This window comes from Lampris incognitus, chromosome 18, assembly GCF_029633865.1.
Source record: "Lampris incognitus isolate fLamInc1 chromosome 18, fLamInc1.hap2, whole genome shotgun sequence".
Taxonomy (NCBI): Eukaryota; Metazoa; Chordata; class Actinopteri; order Lampriformes; family Lampridae; genus Lampris; species Lampris incognitus.
The window spans coordinates 1,007,529-1,025,160 of record NC_079228.1 but is presented as its reverse complement, the minus strand read 5'-3'; the positions used below and the strand labels follow the sequence as shown (position 1 = coordinate 1,025,160).

The 17,632-nt window shown below is 45.2% G+C and overlaps 1 protein-coding gene across 1 annotated transcript in view; it reads right to left on the bottom strand.

The window, feature by feature from the left end:
* tpm3 (tropomyosin 3) overlaps positions 1-6,232 on the bottom strand; it is a 142,744-nt gene extending 136,512 nt beyond the window's left edge. Inside the window, exon 1 of the mRNA XM_056298752.1 lies at positions 6,109-6,232. Coding sequence (XP_056154727.1) covers positions 6,109-6,222 — 114 coding nt within the window. The 5' untranslated portion in view covers positions 6,223-6,232. The remainder of the gene's footprint in view (positions 1-6,108) is intronic.
* Positions 6,233-17,632: the final 11,400 nt, after the last annotated feature.

Genomic DNA, 17,632 nt, shown 5'->3' with positions numbered 1-17,632 from the left:
TGTCTGCGTGGGTTTCCTCCCACAGTCCAAAGACATGTAGGGCATGTGAATCACCCGTATTAAATTTTCCCTCGGTATGAATGGGTGTGTGTTTGTGTGTGAGTGTGTGTGTGTGTGTGTGTGTGTGTGTGTGTGTGTGGGCGCCCTGTGATGGTCTGGCAGCCTGTCCAGGGTGTCGCCCCCCGCCTGTCGCCCAATGACTGCTGGGATAGGCTCCAGCATCCCCGCGACCCTGAAAGCAGGATAAGCGGTTCAGATAATGGATGGATGGATGGATGATGGATGAAGAATTCTGAAGCCATCTAAAAACTTGATGTCATTTTGGCCTTATAGAGAATGATTTCTATTGCAGTAGAAAAATCCCTTTGAGATTTATTTTAATTTGATTTTGCCTTTATTAACCTGTGTCTTCGGCACAGCAAATCAAAAAATAATGGATGGTAAGGGGGCGAATACTTTCTGATGCCACCGTTTACTGCAGTGTGTATACTGCAGTATCTATACTACAGTGTGTATACTACAGTGTATCTATACTACTGTTTGTACACTACAGCATGCATACTACAGTGTGTATCCTGCAGTGTATCTATACTGCAGATACTACAGTGTGTGTAATACAGTATATTTATACTACAGTGTGTATACTGTAGTGTGTATACTGCAATATCTATACGACAGTGTATATACTACAGTATGTATACTACAGTGTGTATACTGCAGTGTGTATACTACAATGTGTATACTGCAGTGTGTATACTACAGTGTATCTATACTACAGTGTTTTATACTGCAGTGTGTATACTGCAGTATCTATACGACAGTGTGTATACTACAGCATGTTTACTACGGTTTGTATACTAAAATGTATATACTGCAGTATGTGTACTACAGTGTGTATACTGCAGTGTGTATATTATAGTGTGTATACCACAGTGTGTATATTATAGTGTGTATACTAGTGTGTATGCTGCAGTGTGTATACTACAGTGTGTATATTATAGTGTGTATACTACAATGTGTATACTGCAGTATGTATACTACAGTGTGTATACTGCAGTGTGTATACTACAGTGTGTATATTAAGCTGTGTATACTACAGTGTGTATATTGGTGTGTGTATACTACAGTGGGCATATTACAGTGTATATACTAGTGTGTATATTGGTGTGTGTATACTACAGTGGGCATATTACAGCGTGTATACTACAGTGCGCATACTACAGTGTATACTGCGTATACTGCGGTTTAAATATATATATATATATACAGTGTGTATATTACATTGTGTATACTACAGCGTGTATACTAGAGTGCTTACACTATAGTGTGTATACTACAGTTTATATACCACAGTGTGTATACTAGTGTGTATACTGCAGTCTGAATACTACAGTGTATACTACAGTACAGTTTATATATTACATTGTGTATACTACAGCTTGTATACTACATTGCGTATACTACAGTGTATATTACGCTGTGTATACTACAGTGTGTATATTGGTGTGTGCATACTACAGTGTGTATACTACAGTTTGTATATTACACTGTGCATACTACAGCGTGTATACTACAGTGCGTATATTACAGTGTGTATATTACAGCTTATACATATAAAATACACAGTTTGTGTTTTATATATATACAGTGTGTATATTACATTGTGTATACTATAGCGTGCATTACGCTGTATATACTACAGTGTGTATATTGGTGTGTGCATACTACAGTGTGTATACTACAGTTTGTATATTACACTGTGCATACTACAGCGTGTATACTACAGTGCGTATATTACAGTGTGTATATTACAGCTTATACATATAAAATACACAGTTTGTATTTTATATATATACAGTGTGTATATTACATTGTGTATACTATAGCGTGTATACTACAGTGCGTACATTATAGTGTGTATATTACAGTTTATAGACCATTGTGTGTATTATATTGTGTACACTAGTGTGTATACTACATTGTGTATACTACAGTGTGTATACTACAGTGTGTATACTCCACTTTGGAAGGATAAACGTCTGTGTATAGCGGGGCTTCCTTCTTGTTTCCATTTGAATTGTAATCTTAAAGCATTTTAATCTCACCCCTTACAAACAGCCAGTCACCTCTCCAAAGTTGGGATATACTGCAAAACACCTGTTAGAAGAGCAGCTGCTTAGAGCAAGGCATAACATCTGTACATGGATATGTGCCGATAGAGCAGTGATGGAGAGCGTACAGCTGGTAGCTAGCAGCCAAAACACGGCAGTTACTGGTGGGATTGTGGAACTTGCTCAGTTGTATTAGGAATATTCCACATTAAACTAAGAAACGTGTTGCAACTATATTTAAGCGTTTGTGCGGGCACTTGTTACTTGTGTGCTGCTGCCCCATAACAACACAGCTGGCTGGCAAGACCATGAGCATGAGCATGACCATGACCAGGAGCATGACCGTGACCATGACCATGGGCATGACCATGAGCATGACCATGACCATGTCCATGTCCATGACCAGAAGCATGACCAGGAGCATGAGCATGACCATAACCAGGATCATGAGCATGACCATGACCAGGAGCATGACCATGACCATAACCATGAGCATGACCATGACCATGAGCATTACCCTGACCAGGAGCACGACCGTGACCATGAGCATGAGCATGACCATGACCAGGAGCATGACCAGGAGCATGACCAGGATCATGAGCATGACCATGACCAGGACCATGAGCATGACCATGCCCCATGACCAGGAGCATGAGCATGATCATAACCATGACATGGAGCATGAGCATGAGCATAAGCGTGGCCACAAGCAAGAGCATGAGCATGAGCATGGGCGTGGCCACAAGCAAGAGCATAAGCGTGACCATGAGCGTGAGCTCCTGCTCGCACCAGCCCAGGATGACATTTCAAGCTGTGTTTATGTATGTGCTTGACTAGTTGTGCTACCACGATGCTCTTTGAGCTGAAATTTTTAACACGTTTGAAAGCTGCAAATTTTAGAACAGCTGTACAAAAATGTCAAATTTGGAAAAAGTTAAAACTGCTTAAATATCCAAAACATTTATTTTATACAGTTGCTTGAGGTGAAGAGATTATGCAATGAGAGCAAAGAGTGGAAACTTTGCTTGAAACTTGCAGAACATTTAGAAGGATAAATGGCTACAATATGCAAACACAATGTTGCGTTGCGTTGCAGGGAGACGGAGGGTGGAGGCTTTTTGGTGATGGGTGGCGACAGATTCTGTTTTTGTGTTGATTTACATTACCTATTTGCTTGTACCTTTGGTGGATGACAATAATACATAATAAATAATACATTGGTAAAAATAGACATAAAAGATAGTCATTTTAATTATAAAAAAGATTCTCTAGTTTGAACAAGAGTAAACTCTAACAGTAAACTCAGAGGGAAAAAAATATCAAAATACATCAGGTGTATCATGATGCATATACATTTGGTGTCAAAGCTCTATATTACAAACAAAATACACAGCTAAAAATAAAGACAGACTGCTGTTGAACACAACTCATCCTAATGCGAAAAAGTAATCAATCAATTATGTTGGGTTAGAATGATAGAAGTTATAATTTTACCATTTATTAAAATTTCTTATGTAAGAGAAATTAAAAAAAATAACGTAAGGTAGCGTGACACTGTCAACGTTGAACAGCTATTTGTTTTGAGTACTCTACTTCAATATATACATGTAAAACTCTATATCATCCTCTCGGGTAGTGTGGCGGTCTATTCTGTTGCCTACCAACACGAGGATCGCCTGTTCGAATTCCCATGTTACCGACACTGAGAACAATGTAGTATGTCAATTGCACATATTGAAGTTATGTTTTCTAAAAATAATTTATTTATGTTTACTTGTGAATTTATTTATGTTTACTTATGAATCATGTCATATATACGAAATGCATTTTTGTAAATTGTACAACCCCACCCTTTTTTCGGCTTGGTCGGGCGTTCCTACATAGCTGTAGTCCACTGACTTCCGGTTTCTACTGCAGCAGTCACACCAGTTTCCTGTTTGTTGGCGTGTGCTACTGACAATGCCATATTTTTCGCGATGCCTTAAAATTTACCATGGATAAATGTCAACGACATGCATACAACTGTCGACAAATTTTCACCAGCAAACGGGTGGAAAGTTTTAAGTTGTACATATCAACTCACGTCCACCAGCAAACGGGTGGAAAGTTTTAAGTTGTACATATCAACTCACGTCCACAATTCAGTCCACCCGCCCGTCCGTCCGCCCGCTCATCCTCGTAATTGTGGACGTAACTTGATATGTAGAAACTTTTCGCCCGTTTGCTGGTAGGTGCAGGTGAAAGCGTGTGGACAGTTGTGTGCATATGGTTGCCATTTATCCATGGCAAATCTTGCAGGCATCGCGAAAAATATGCCATTGTCAACAGCGCACGCCAACAAAAGGAAACTGGTATGATCGTTGCAGTAGAAACCGGAAGTCAGTGGACTACAGCTGTGCACAGACCCGCCATGTCTGCGGGTGGGAAACCGGATGTGGGTATGTTTCCTGGTCGCTGCACTAGCGCCTCCTTTGGTCGGTCGAGGCACCCGTTCGGGGGGGGGGTGGACTGGGGGGAATAGCGTGATCCTCCCACGCGCTACGTCCCCTTGGAGAAACTCCTCACTGTCAGGTGAAAAGAAGCGGCTGGTGACTCCACATGTATGGGAGGAGGCATGTGGTAGTCTGCAGCCCTCCCTGGATCGGCAGAGGGGGTGGAGCAGAGACCGGGACGGCTTGGAAGATTGGGGTAATTGGCCAAGTACAGAAAAAAAAGGGGGGGGTCTATATCGTTCGAGCCTTAAAGTTGTTTCTCTTTACCGTCAAATGTTTTTTCAGCTTCAAGTAATCACAAATATATCGCATCAGTGTGTTTTTGAGGGTTTCTATAACAAGTTTTTCAAGATATATAGAAAAGGAATATTCATTATTCCATGTTTTTCCCTTCATTTTATGCTGTTTTGCACTTGGAGCTGTTCTGTCATCTTCATGTGAGTGTGTGCTGAAACTGGTGTACTGCTGCCCTTCTTGGCCAGGTCTCCCTTGTAAAAGAGAGTTCAATCTCAGTGGGACTAACCTGGATAAATAAAGGTAAGTGAAATGACAAAAATATCAAAGTAATTAACCATATTTGGTACTCTAATGCACCTGTCTGTCTTCGTCACTCATGTACACCGGCAAGGGAGAAGGGGGGATGAAATGTCTTTGAATGACAAATGGCTATAAATATGCCATTCTGACAACCTGTATTCTCTGACGCTGTCATGCTTTTCATACTTCTCATTACGTCCACATCCCCTCCAACGAGAGATCACTGCAACCTCACTTTACCCTTGAACACTAAACTGCCCCGGCTGAGAGCAGAAATAGCAGCTGGAGTGGCTCGTAGACGGCCCTGCTCTGGTATGAGCCGAATTCTCTACGTTGATCCCACTGCTCCATTTGTCCCAGCCAGTTGCTCCCAGCGGATGACAACACAAGTCTATTCTTGACCATAACCTTCATCCAGTCCATTGTTAGATGCACGATAAATGATCACTTCTTCAAATCAGTTTAGCAACTGAGAGCTGTGAAGCATCTGGCAATATTTTTTTAAATGTACTCTCAAAAATGCTTACCTCTAATTATATTTCCATCATTTGAAAGAGTGCCATTCCAAAGAAAAACGGGTAATTTAGGTCCTTGGTGGAAGAAGTGATAGTATATATTTTCATAGCCTGGAACCTCCATAGTTCAGAGATGATGAATAATTAATCTATATTTTTCATAATGTCACGATATACTAAGATAAGACAATCAAATAGCATCGTGTATTTCTTATGAGTCCTTTAATCTCAATTATTTTATATTCCCCAAATTTGCCCAGAGGTTCGTAAACATGATGGCAAGGGATGCCATACAGACCCCTCGTCTGAAAAACTAGTCTCACATGGCCGTGGTTATAATGAGGACAGGAAAGTGAACAGTGTTTGTGTATTTTCAAAGATGTAAAAAACACTACCAGAGCAAGAACAGCAGATATGCTCCTACATGTGGCGGTCATCATGAGTAGTGCCCACCTGCTTGCTCCTATCCTCAGCTGCTTTCTTGTCCGTCTCAGCCTGCTCAGCCTGGTCCAGTGCATTCTCTTTGTCCAGCTTCAGCATGAGCATCTTCTTCTTGATAGCCTCCATGTTCGTTGAGGTTTACTGTGGCTAATAGAAAAACCAAAATGTGCAAGTACAAGGAGAAGGGAAGAAAAAGAGATAGAGGAAATATGCAAAGGTGTGTGGCAGTCAGCAGATGAGAGAGAAGAAAGAGGAGCTGAGGAGAGACCACAATCCAGAAGTTGAGAGAGTGAACATTTATGTCATTTAGCAAGGGACATGGCCCCTCCCACTTTGAAGCCCCCTCCCATTTGTGGCAGAGGACCACACCCACATTTCTTCTCAAATATTACAAATTGCCAAAAGAGTATGGAGGCAATCTCCAACTCCACCTACCTCCACAACTCAACCACCACCTCCCTTCACTCAGTCTCCACTTCCTCCTCCTGGACATGACTGGAGTTTGAACTCGGCCATGACTACCTTTCTAACCTATTTTAGATTTTAGGTTTCTCCAAATATATATTAGACTTTGAACACGAGACTAGAAATTTGAAGAAATATTTCTTCATCAGACCTTCCAAGTCTCTTGTTTTACTCATGCACCTCGAGGGGGTTTACATTTGCACATGTCCATCCATCCCTTATCCAAGCCGCTTATCCCAATCGGGGTCGCGCGGATGCTGGAGCCTATCCCAGCAGTCATTGGGCGGCAGGCGGGGAGACACCCTGGATAGGCCGCCAGGCCGTGAGATGAAAGTCCTATGGACTCTCAATCAATTTTTGCATTAGTATAAAAATAACTTTTTTCTTTCCCATTTTAATTGGGTGACCAGGCTTCAGTCCACGGCAGGTGAGAAGATGGCCACTTCTTTTGCATGTTGAGTCAGACTATGTGCACAGTTACAGCCCAGATGAATGTGTAGCGAATTTAGGGGGCAGCCGGGAACCGCCGCAGCCAGGACGCGAACCGGGGTCTCCCGCACCACGTTAACCAGTCGACTAAAGGGTCCGACCTGTTAGCCAAGGGCTAGCGAGTCCACACATTGGTGGGTGTTACAAATGCACCTAACAAAACTGGAAGATAAGCGACCAGCAAACATGCTAAACTATGCCACTAAATGTTCTCTGCAATGAAGTAGTCAATGGACCGAGCAGGCTAAACTAGGGAACAGTGCGGCTTGCCAGATGTTTAGACGTGATTTAAAGATCGCAGCATTGCGGGTTCAACCGCTGAATAACTGCCCCAAACACGTGCGCGCGCGCGCACACACACTGATTATTGGCTGACTCCGTTAGTGAATAGTGTCTTATTCTTGTTATTTTATTGATGTGTTCTTTACTTTTATTACTGAGTATAGTTAAACCAAACTAGACTTAAACCAAGTATGAAGACTAAACCTAGTGGTTAAGAGTACAGTGGTCCTGTATTCTTTGTTTCACATGTTGTACTGAACAAGGTTATGGACGTTAAATGTGTAAAATGAAGAGTACTTATAAACCATTCTTACTGGTAACAAGTCAGTACATGTGGAAACTATTCCCAAATTCATCTGATGTTTTTTTCTGGCTTAAATACTATCATCTGTTCAAGATTAATATTATCAAACATTTCATGCTCAAAAATTAAGTTTTTAACATCAGTTCTACAAAAACATGACAAATGAACAGTTTAATAAAGCAGCCTGACTCACTGGGCTGCAGGGTGAGAATGAAGGTTAAAGGTCATGTATGTTTTAAATGTGAAAGCAAAGCCCAGAGACCTACCAAACATGTAGTTTGGAGGATTACCAAAGGTCATTTCCAAAAATTCCAAATAATTCAGGGCTTCTCGTGTGTATGTTAAAACACAGCTGATTGTGAGCTGAAGCACTGCAACATCAGCCATGTTCAACACTGCTGGACTCTCGGAGTCTGCCCCAGCAGAACAGGACAACACTGCTGGACTCTCAGCAGGAGAACACTGCTGGACTCTAGGAGTCTGCCCAAGCCGAGCAGGAGAACAGTGCTGGACTCTCGGCAGGAGAACACTGCTGGACTCTCGGAGTCTGCCCCAGCAGAGCAGGAGAACACTGCTGGACTCTCGGAGTCTGCCCCAGCAGAAAAGGAGAACACTGCTGGACTCTCGGAGTCTACCCCAGCAGAGCAGGAGAACACTGCTGGACTCTCGGAGTCTGCCCCAGCAGAGCAGGAGAACACTGCTAGACTCTTGGAGTCTGCCCCAGCAGAGCAGGAGAACACTGCTGGTCTCTCGGAGTCTGCCCCAGCAGAGCAGGAGAACACTGCTGGGCTCTCGGGGTCTGCCCCAGCAGAGCAAGAGAACACTGCTGGACTCACGGGGTCTGCCCCAGCAGAACAGGAGAACACTGGTAGACTCTCGGAGTCTGCCCCAGCAGAGCAGGAGAACACTGCTGGATTCTCGGAGTCTGCCCCAGCTGAGCAGGAGAATACTACTGGACTTCAGGAGTCTGTCCCAGCAGAGCAGGAGAACAGTGCTGGACTGTAGGAGCCTGTCCAGCAGAGCAGGAGAACACAACACAACATATGGGGGAGGAATCCCTGCTCCCATCATGTTAATCCTCACATTCCTTTGCAGAGCCTCCATCACCTGGCCGGCCAAGAATACTTCCCACATAAGCTGGTGATGGATATAAGAGTTCGCCACACTCCATGGCAGGGGCATGACTATGCCAGTCATGTAGTCCATCAGCCCAGCTCAGGGTATTAATACACATCTCTTGGCTGACATTGTCCCTGAGATTAGAAGATGGGAGTGTGTGTGTGTGTGTGTGTGTGTGTGTGTGTGTGTGTGTGTGTGTGTGTGTGTGTGTGTGTGTGTGTGTGTGTGTGTGTGTGTGTGTGTGTGTGTGTGCACTCATGGATTTGTAAAATTGGAACAAGAACAAGCGTAATCAAGCACAAATTTATTGCATTTCATGAGCCATGTAATCAAAAAAGTGAATAAAATAACTAGTAAATAGAAGCTATTAACATTAATAGCACAAATAGAAAATAACAACGTTGAATACAAGCACATAACTCCGACATAAGCCTAACATGTAACTGTTCAAATCAAGTTTCTACCTCAACATATGAGAACGATAGTTGCCAATACATGCAGCAGCTACTGCCAGCACATGAATGCACTGTACCGGCACACTTTCCAAATCAACTTTTAATTCCATTACCGCTCAACACTCGTGTTATTTTAATAAAGATATGACTCCATTGTGCACCTGCCTAGTTTTACATTAAGCTGCCAAATATGAAAAGAGGCCACGCTCACTCACACCCTGGTCCTTCCCGTTATACACTCATGTTGAGTAATAATTCATGATATGTGTTGCATGACGATGACACATTATATTCTTTGCTTTTGCTCCTGTCAAACAAGAACCATGGTGCATGTTGACCATATGTTTTATGTGACATGTTGAAGGAACAGGCTTGGTCTCTGCTGAAGAAAACAAAACGAAAAAAAAACAAAAAACAAAAAGCCAAGCCTGGTTTTCACAGGACTAATACATCTGGAGATACTAAGACGTTGCTGTTATAACACCATACCGGCACAATGAATCACTGACACCGATATCAGGTTTCATCTGGACAGGACATTCCAGTCTTGGATTATATTGCACAATGTGCAGAGTAGCCATACCCAGCTGAGTGATGAGCTGTTGCAGGCAATATGCTTGGCGTATCAAACGGCTCTGTGGAAAGCCATTATCAGAGGGCTCCAATAATCATTTGAGCCATTTTTTTTTTATTTTGGACAAATTCAAAGTGGAAAAGTAGTTTGGTAAAATGGGCATGGCCCGTGTGTCTAGAAGCATCTTAACATAAGGAATTTGACACGTCAAGAACTCTAACTGGAGGTTGAAGAGTTTCCAAATTATCAGCAGAAATGCAGAGGCTTATAACTGGCCACAAGGTGAAACTAGCGGCATCACGTTTGTGTAGGAGGAGCGCATTCACGATGTTGACCTGTCTGCCATCACACATCACAGCATGTAGAGTCCAGGGCTTGCACATAGATTTTTTTTCAGTGTATTTCACCCCAACATAACATTCATACACCACCTGGAACAAACTAAAATACTGCTTAATACCATTTAAATATACTTTAAAAGGTGGCCACAGGGTGGTGCTAGTGGTATCACTGGTGCGCAGAAGGAGGGGCTGTGAACTACATATGTGCCAAGTGTGACGCCTACAGTATGTACGGTCCAGGGCTTCAAAATAGTTGTTTTTTTTTGTTGTTGTTTTTTCATACAGTTCATTTTGACGTGATCCAATATCTTAATGTTTCCTTTTGTGTATATGTATGTGTGTGTGTGTGTGTGGGGGGGGGTCTACCCAATATAATGTTCCTAAACCACGTGGAAAAAAATTAAATACTGGTTAATTTCTTTATTTTAACATACTCTTAAAATGGAAAAAAAGGAAACCAGGAAAAAAAATAAACCATACAATGCAAAGTATTGACCATTTTTTTCACAACTTTTTTTATTGAAATTTTACAATCAAAATGTTATACAGACATATATGAAATCAATGTTTATATTTACATAGAGAAAAAAATCCAACAGCAACCACAATTCAACATAAAAAAGACAAAAAAGGAAACAAAAAAACAAAAACAGACAGACATATAGCCTGGCCACCTAGCCAATTAGAGAAGACACAGCTTGTATGCTCAAGACAAATAAAAAATAGTGTAACGTGCATGGATAAGTAGACACGTTAGGCAAGGGCTACCGAGCCTATTCACCCGTGAACGTTACATTGCCCCCTTTCTTCGGGAAGGGCGTCCCCGGCCGGACCGTCACAGCCGGGGCGCGAACTTGTATATTCACTACCGCGGGCGACAACGTTAACCAGTCGACTAAAGGGTCCGACCCGTTAGCCAAGGGCTGAGGTGTCTCCTTATTCGTGTACGTTACATTATAAAATGAAATTATACAGAAAAAATATAATGCCAAAACAATAGTTAAGGGATACACCCATATCACCACACATGTAAATAGATTACCCCAAGTTTATGGGGTGTCAAGTGACTGTAGTTCCTTAAAAAATTTAAAGAAAGGACCCCATGTTTTATGAAATCTGGTTGTTGAACCCTTTGTGACACATCTTATTTGCTCCATCTTAATAAAATACAAACTGTCCCTGAGCCACACAGAGTGAGATGGAGGAGTGGGTGATTCCCACTGTAATAAAATGAGGCGTCCTGCCAGAAGAGTTGTGAAAGCTACCAGGTCTGCTTTATATGATGGTAATGGCAGGTCAGTAGGAGGGACACCAAAGCTGTTAAAGCTGTCGGCCTAACTGGAATCGCAACACTATTTGAAATTGTTTAAAAAAATTCTGACCAAAAATTGAATAGGGAAGGGCAGGATCAAAACATGTGACTATATGTGGCCGGGGCCCGATGGCATCTGTCACAGGTCGGATCAATCATAGTGTAACCCTGTGGTTAAATTATAGGCCTTAGATATATTATATTGCACTATTAGATAAGAGTTTGGCCTATGTTTGTTATTTTGTTAACCTGTTGAATATGAATATATTATATTGTTGATATTGTTCTGCAAAACAGTTGTTTACCAATGTGAAATGCATTTACTTTCAGTGTTGAAACTTACCATTGTTGTGATTGGTTGGCTGTGGAGAGAATACCTTACCTTGAATGTGATTGGTTGAGAGGGCAGCGGAAAACGTCAGCGCGAGCAGACTAGACTGGGAGAAAGGTGGTCACTCGTCCCTGGTGTGAGCAACGGAGCAGTTTGATGTCGAGTTGTTATATGCTATTTTGCGGTGAGAGAAATGTAATTGAAGTTTAGTGAACAGTGATGTGTGCGGGTGTCTGACCGAGACCCATCCCGGGAACTGTTTGTGTGTATTGGGGAGACAAACTGACTACTCGTCAGTCCCATATGAGGACCCAGCGACGTTACGGAGCGAGCTAGCCAGTCGGTGTTCGTTGCTAGCACAGCAAGACGGGCGAATGGACTGGATGCGGTAAGGGGCTCTCCCCACAGTGAGTCGGGCCGTCTTCTAGTTTAGCGAAGTAACTTTATCAGTTCCAGTGTAGTGGTGGGTTCATGCGACCATCGAGGAACGCAGAAGGAGTCGTCTGTTGCCGTGTTGTGCTGCCGAGGCGAGCGCACGGTTCGACCGTGAGATGGTGCTAACGGCTAACTAGCCAGTTAGCTAGGATGGCTGCCGGCCTGACGTTCGCTGCTGCACTGAGACAAAGAGGAGCATTCGTTGTGAGTACAAGCTGGATGTGCGGGTTTCCAAGGGGAGCGAAGAGGGCTGTTTAGGGTCCCAACGTACCCGATAAAGAAACAGGCCTGCAACTGGGGGTTGACTTTCTTTTATTTTATTGCCGGCTTAGTTATAGGGTTATTGAGCTGTATGCTAATGTGTTAGTCTGATTAATTTGTGTATATCTGAATGCAGATGCTTGTTAGCCATTGAGGCTTATCACTTTCATTCATTCTAATAATTATTACTCATAATACATTTGTATATATAATTCTATGTACCTGTGTGAGTGTGGATTATTCATGTGTGTTTATTCCTGTGGTGTCTAGGCTATGGTAAGTGACATGTTGAGACAACCTTAAAGGACTAGTCCACCGTTTTAATATAAGTTACTCGCTGACACATTGAGATGTCTAGACCATGTTAGATTGCCTTAAAGGGGTCATATGCCATATTTGAGCGCCTTAAAGTGGTAGTCAACCTTTTTAGTTGGAGTTACCAGATGACACTGTAAGACATTTAGACTCTTTAGAACATACTTTAAACACCTAAAAAGCGAAGTTACCATACTTCAATAGTTTATTGGATACCGAGTTGTATAGAGAACTCGGGAGCGTTGTCCTTAACTGTTAAAAGGGATAGATAGCGCTACATAAATGGAGGCACCGCTGGGATCTTTTTATGTGTTTAGCTGTATGTAAGACCAGTACATTTAAGTCCAAGTCATTAAATTACTCATTGGTCAGTTACCTGAGCCAAGAAATTTGAATTGAGTCTTTATTAGTAAGTTTGCATAGAGATACAAGACAACAAGCAAACATGGAGTTAGTTAGTGATCTAAAGAGCTGGTGCAGAGGTGAGGGCCTGCAAGAGGACCGTGCAGTAATGGTTCTAGCACCTGAAGATACCGAAACTGCCAAAGTTGAAGAAGCCATGGAAACCATCAAGTGTTTGGGAAGAGTACGAGTTAGAGGAAGGAGGTTCAGTACGAAGCTAAGGAAGCTGATGGTGCTGTGTGAGTGTTGAGAGCGTCAGGTCAGAGACCGTCCCCCCTGAAGTGCTATCTATCGAAGGACCAGAGGCGTGGCCATCGTCATGGTAGGGGAGCCGGAAGCTACAGTTGAAGACTTCAATAGTAAATTGAGAGCCTTACTGCGAGCTGAGGGGAAGACAGAAGAGGACCTGCAGGCTTTCGTCGCCACTACTCCACCCGCAGCCGAACCCCATATCAGCCACTGAAGCACTCCTACGAGTGGTCAGCGTCCTACTCGATAAAACCTCCAAGCCTTCCTCAGACAGTGGTGGCTTCCGGCGACTACGGATCTTCTCAGGAAACCTACGCACTCCAGCTGGTGAAGAGCCATTTGATCACTGGCTAGAGCAAGCCCAACTCATGGTTGAAGACAGTGACTGCAGTGGCAAGGAGAAAAGGCGGCGGATCATGGAAAGCCTCAAAGGGCCAGCATTGGAGACAGTCAAAGCTGTGCGAGTGTCCGACCCCAACATGAGTCCTGCAATGTGCCTGGAAGCGCTGGAGCGCGCGTTCGGAACAGCAGAGTCAGGGGAAGATCTGTATTTCTCCTTCCGCTTACTACAGCAGAAACCCAGAGAGAAGCTGTCTGAGTTCCTGAGACGCCTGGAGAGTTCCCTCACCAAAGTAGTGCAGAAGGGTGGACTTCCAGCCGACCGGGCTGACCGTGCCCGTGTAGAGCAGCTACTTCGAGGCGGGATTGAGGCTGATCTGATGCTCATCCGGCTCAGACTGAGAGAAAGGACGGACAAGCCTCCCAACTTCGTGGATCTGCTCAGCGAAATCCGCAGTGAGGAAGAGTATGAAGTCTCTCGGAGTAAACTGAACCCCTCAGTGCAGACTATCCACGACAAACATGATGATAGCAAGCAGGACGAGATCCAGAACCTGAAAGCCGAGATCAAGGAGCTGAGGTCAATGTTAGCTACCATGTCAACAAAGGGCCCCTCTGTCGCTGAAGAGGTTAAAGTCGCCAGACCCAAACAGGAACACTGGCAGGACCCTGAAGTGTCAGCCCTAAAGAAGCAAATCAAGCAGCTGCAGCATAAACTCTCACACCGACAAGTCAGTCCCCTAGAGAACCAAGCAGCAGTTATGACAGTGGAGACGACACGCCCTGTACGTCACAGGCCCCAAGGGCCTCGCAGTGGCTCCGATGAACACTTCTGTTACCGGTGTGGTGAAAGCGGCCACTTCGCTGTTAAATGTCAAAACGCTGAGAACCAGAGCAAGGTGATTCAGAAGCTGATCCAGTCACGGAAGAGCGGCCAAGTCATGAGCCAGAAGCCTCCCAGTGATAGTTCTACTGGTAATGTGACTGTCACGTCCAAGAAAAGTGCTGTTGACGTACAGCGAGGCCCAAACCTGCCAACAGGCTTAATCGGAGCCCAAATCTTCGAGTCAGTGAAGGTGAACGGACATCTGTCTACTGCCCTACTAGACAGTGGCTCTCAGGTCACCATAATCTTCGAAGGCTGGTACAAGAAGTACATACCTGATGTACCCATCTACCCAGTAGACGGCCTAGACATCTGGGGTTTGAGTGAGTCCAGCTACCCCTACAGAGGATACGTTGTGGTGGAGATGGAATTCCCCCAGAAAGTCACTGGTGCCCCTGAGACGATCTCCGTGCTCGCCCTGATCTGCCCGACACCGAGAGGCCCAGAGCAAACATCAATCATTGTGGGGACCAACGCCAAGGCCAATCTACCTAAGCGTCTCGCACGTCTGTATGGAGAAACGGTGGGGGTGCACCTCGCCCAAACCATTGGAGTCAAGAAGATGGATGCTGGGACAAAGACCGGACCAAACCTCCCGCTACACGATACGGAAGATGGAGACGAGGGAGTGGGATATGTGAAGTGGCTAGGTCCAGGCTCGCTCATTCTACCGCCTGGGGCCGGCCGTGCGGCCAGCTGCAAAGTAGAGTTCACCCAGCCAGTGGAGAAAGAGATCCTGATGATGGATGAGTCTCCTTCCAAACCCCTCCCTGCCGGCGTGCTACTGACGTCAATAGTAGTGCCCAGCTATGCCGTTGACCCCAACCAGTTCACAGTCCTGCTGCGGAATGAGTCACTCAAAGAAGCCATCATACCTGCTGGAGCGGTACTGGGTCACGTGTATGCCACAGATGTCGTTACATCCACCCACAAAAAAGAAACAAGTTCAGTGGAGTGGGATGCCAGCGAGATTGACTTCAGTGACTCGCCACTACCTCAGGAGTGGAAGGAGCAACTCCGCACGAAGCTCACACAACGTGCGGATGTCTTCTCCCTACACAAATGGGATGTTGGCTTGGCCAAAGGCGTGGAGCACAGTATCAGGATGTCGGATGAGCGACCCTTCCGTGAGCGGTCCAGACGCCTCGCCCCAGCTGACATTGATGACGTGAGACGACATGTGCAAGAGCTGATAGCGGCAGGCATTATCAAGGAGTCCCGAAGCCCCTACGCATCACCCATAGTGATCGCGCGGAAGAAGAATGGGAAAGTGAGGATGTGCATCGACTACCGTACCATGAACAGTCGAACCATCCCCGAATCAGTACACAACCCCTCGTATTGACGACGCACTGGACTGCCTGTCCGGAAGCCAGTGGTTCAGCGTACTGGATCTAAGAAGCGGATACTATCAAATCGCCATGAAGGAGGAAGACAAGGAGAAGACGGCGTTCATCTGCCCACTGGGGTTCTACCAATTCGAGAGAATGCCCCAGGGGATCACCGGAGCTCCAGCCACGTTCCAGCGGCTCATGGAGAAAGCCATGGGTGACATGAATCTCCTGGAAGTGCTCGTCTACCTCGATGATTTGATAGTCTTCGGAAGGACCTTGGAGGAACATGAGGAGAGGCTCGTCAAAGTCCTCGACAGGCTGCAAGAGGCGGGGCTGAAGTGTCAGTTTGGCCAGAGCAAAGTCAAGTACGTCGGGCACATCGTATCTGCTAACGGTGTCGCCACTGATCCAGCCAAGATCGAAACAGTCACCACCTGGCCCCAGCCTACTGACCTGAAGACTCTGCGATCCTTCTTCGGCTTCTGCGGATACTACAGACGGTTCATCGCCAACTACTCCTCCATCATCAGGCCCTTGACCGAGCTGACAAAAGGACACGCCCCAAAACAGCACGGAAAGAGAGCTGCGAATGACTCCAAGAAAGTCTACCTGAAGGAGTCTGAACCCTTCGGAGAGCGATGGGACCTGGCCTGCACTGCAGCTTTCCACCAGATCATCACTTGTCTCACCCACGCGCCCGTCTTGGCGTTTGCTGATCCCAACAAGCCCTATGTCCTTCATGTGGACGCCAGCCTAACGGGATTGGGAGCCGTCCTGTACCAGGAGTACCCAGAGGGGTTGAGGCCGGTGGCGTTTGCCAGCAGGAAGCTGTCCGCATCTGAGATGAACTATCCCATCCATCAACTGGAGTTCCTGTCCCTCAAATGGGCAGTGGTGAACAAGTTCCATGATTACCTCTACGGAGCCAGATTCACAGTATGAACTGATAACAATCCCCTCACGTACGTACTCACTACAGCCAAGCTCAATGCCACAGGGCATCGGTGGCTGGCCGATCTGTCTATCTATGAGTTCGACATCCGCTACCGACCTGGGAAAAGCAACATCGACGCCGACCTGCTGTCGAGGCAAGAGAGGGGTGAAGAGAGGCAAAGAGACTGGGAGACCATCTCACAAGCTGGAGTGCAGTCAATCTGTCGACGAGTAAGCATTCTGAGCTCCCCAAAGACATCTCCGAGATATGCTGAACAGCTAGGAGCTCGTCCTGAAAGTGTCCCTGAGCTCTACGCCTTCCCCACGTGCGTGGATGTGAGTGCGATAGGACAGATGTCCAGGTCCGAGCTTAAAGCCGCACAGAAAGAGGATCCTGTGATAGAACTGACGATCCAAGCTCTGAAACATGGCCAATGGCCAGAGGATCTGGAAGCAAATCCAGATGTGAGCCAGATGAAAAGGGAGCTGGGAAGACTACAACTGAGAGACGGCCTACTCCATCGCATTAGCAAGAGACCATCAGGAGAAGAGTCCTCTCAGCTGGTGCTGCCTGCCGTGTTCAGAGGTGTCATGCTAAAGTCTTTACACGATGATATGGGACATCTAGGCATCGAGAGAACAACTGACCTGCTGAAGGCAAGATTCTACTGGCCAAGAATGGCAGGAGAGACAGAGCAGTATGTCAAAAA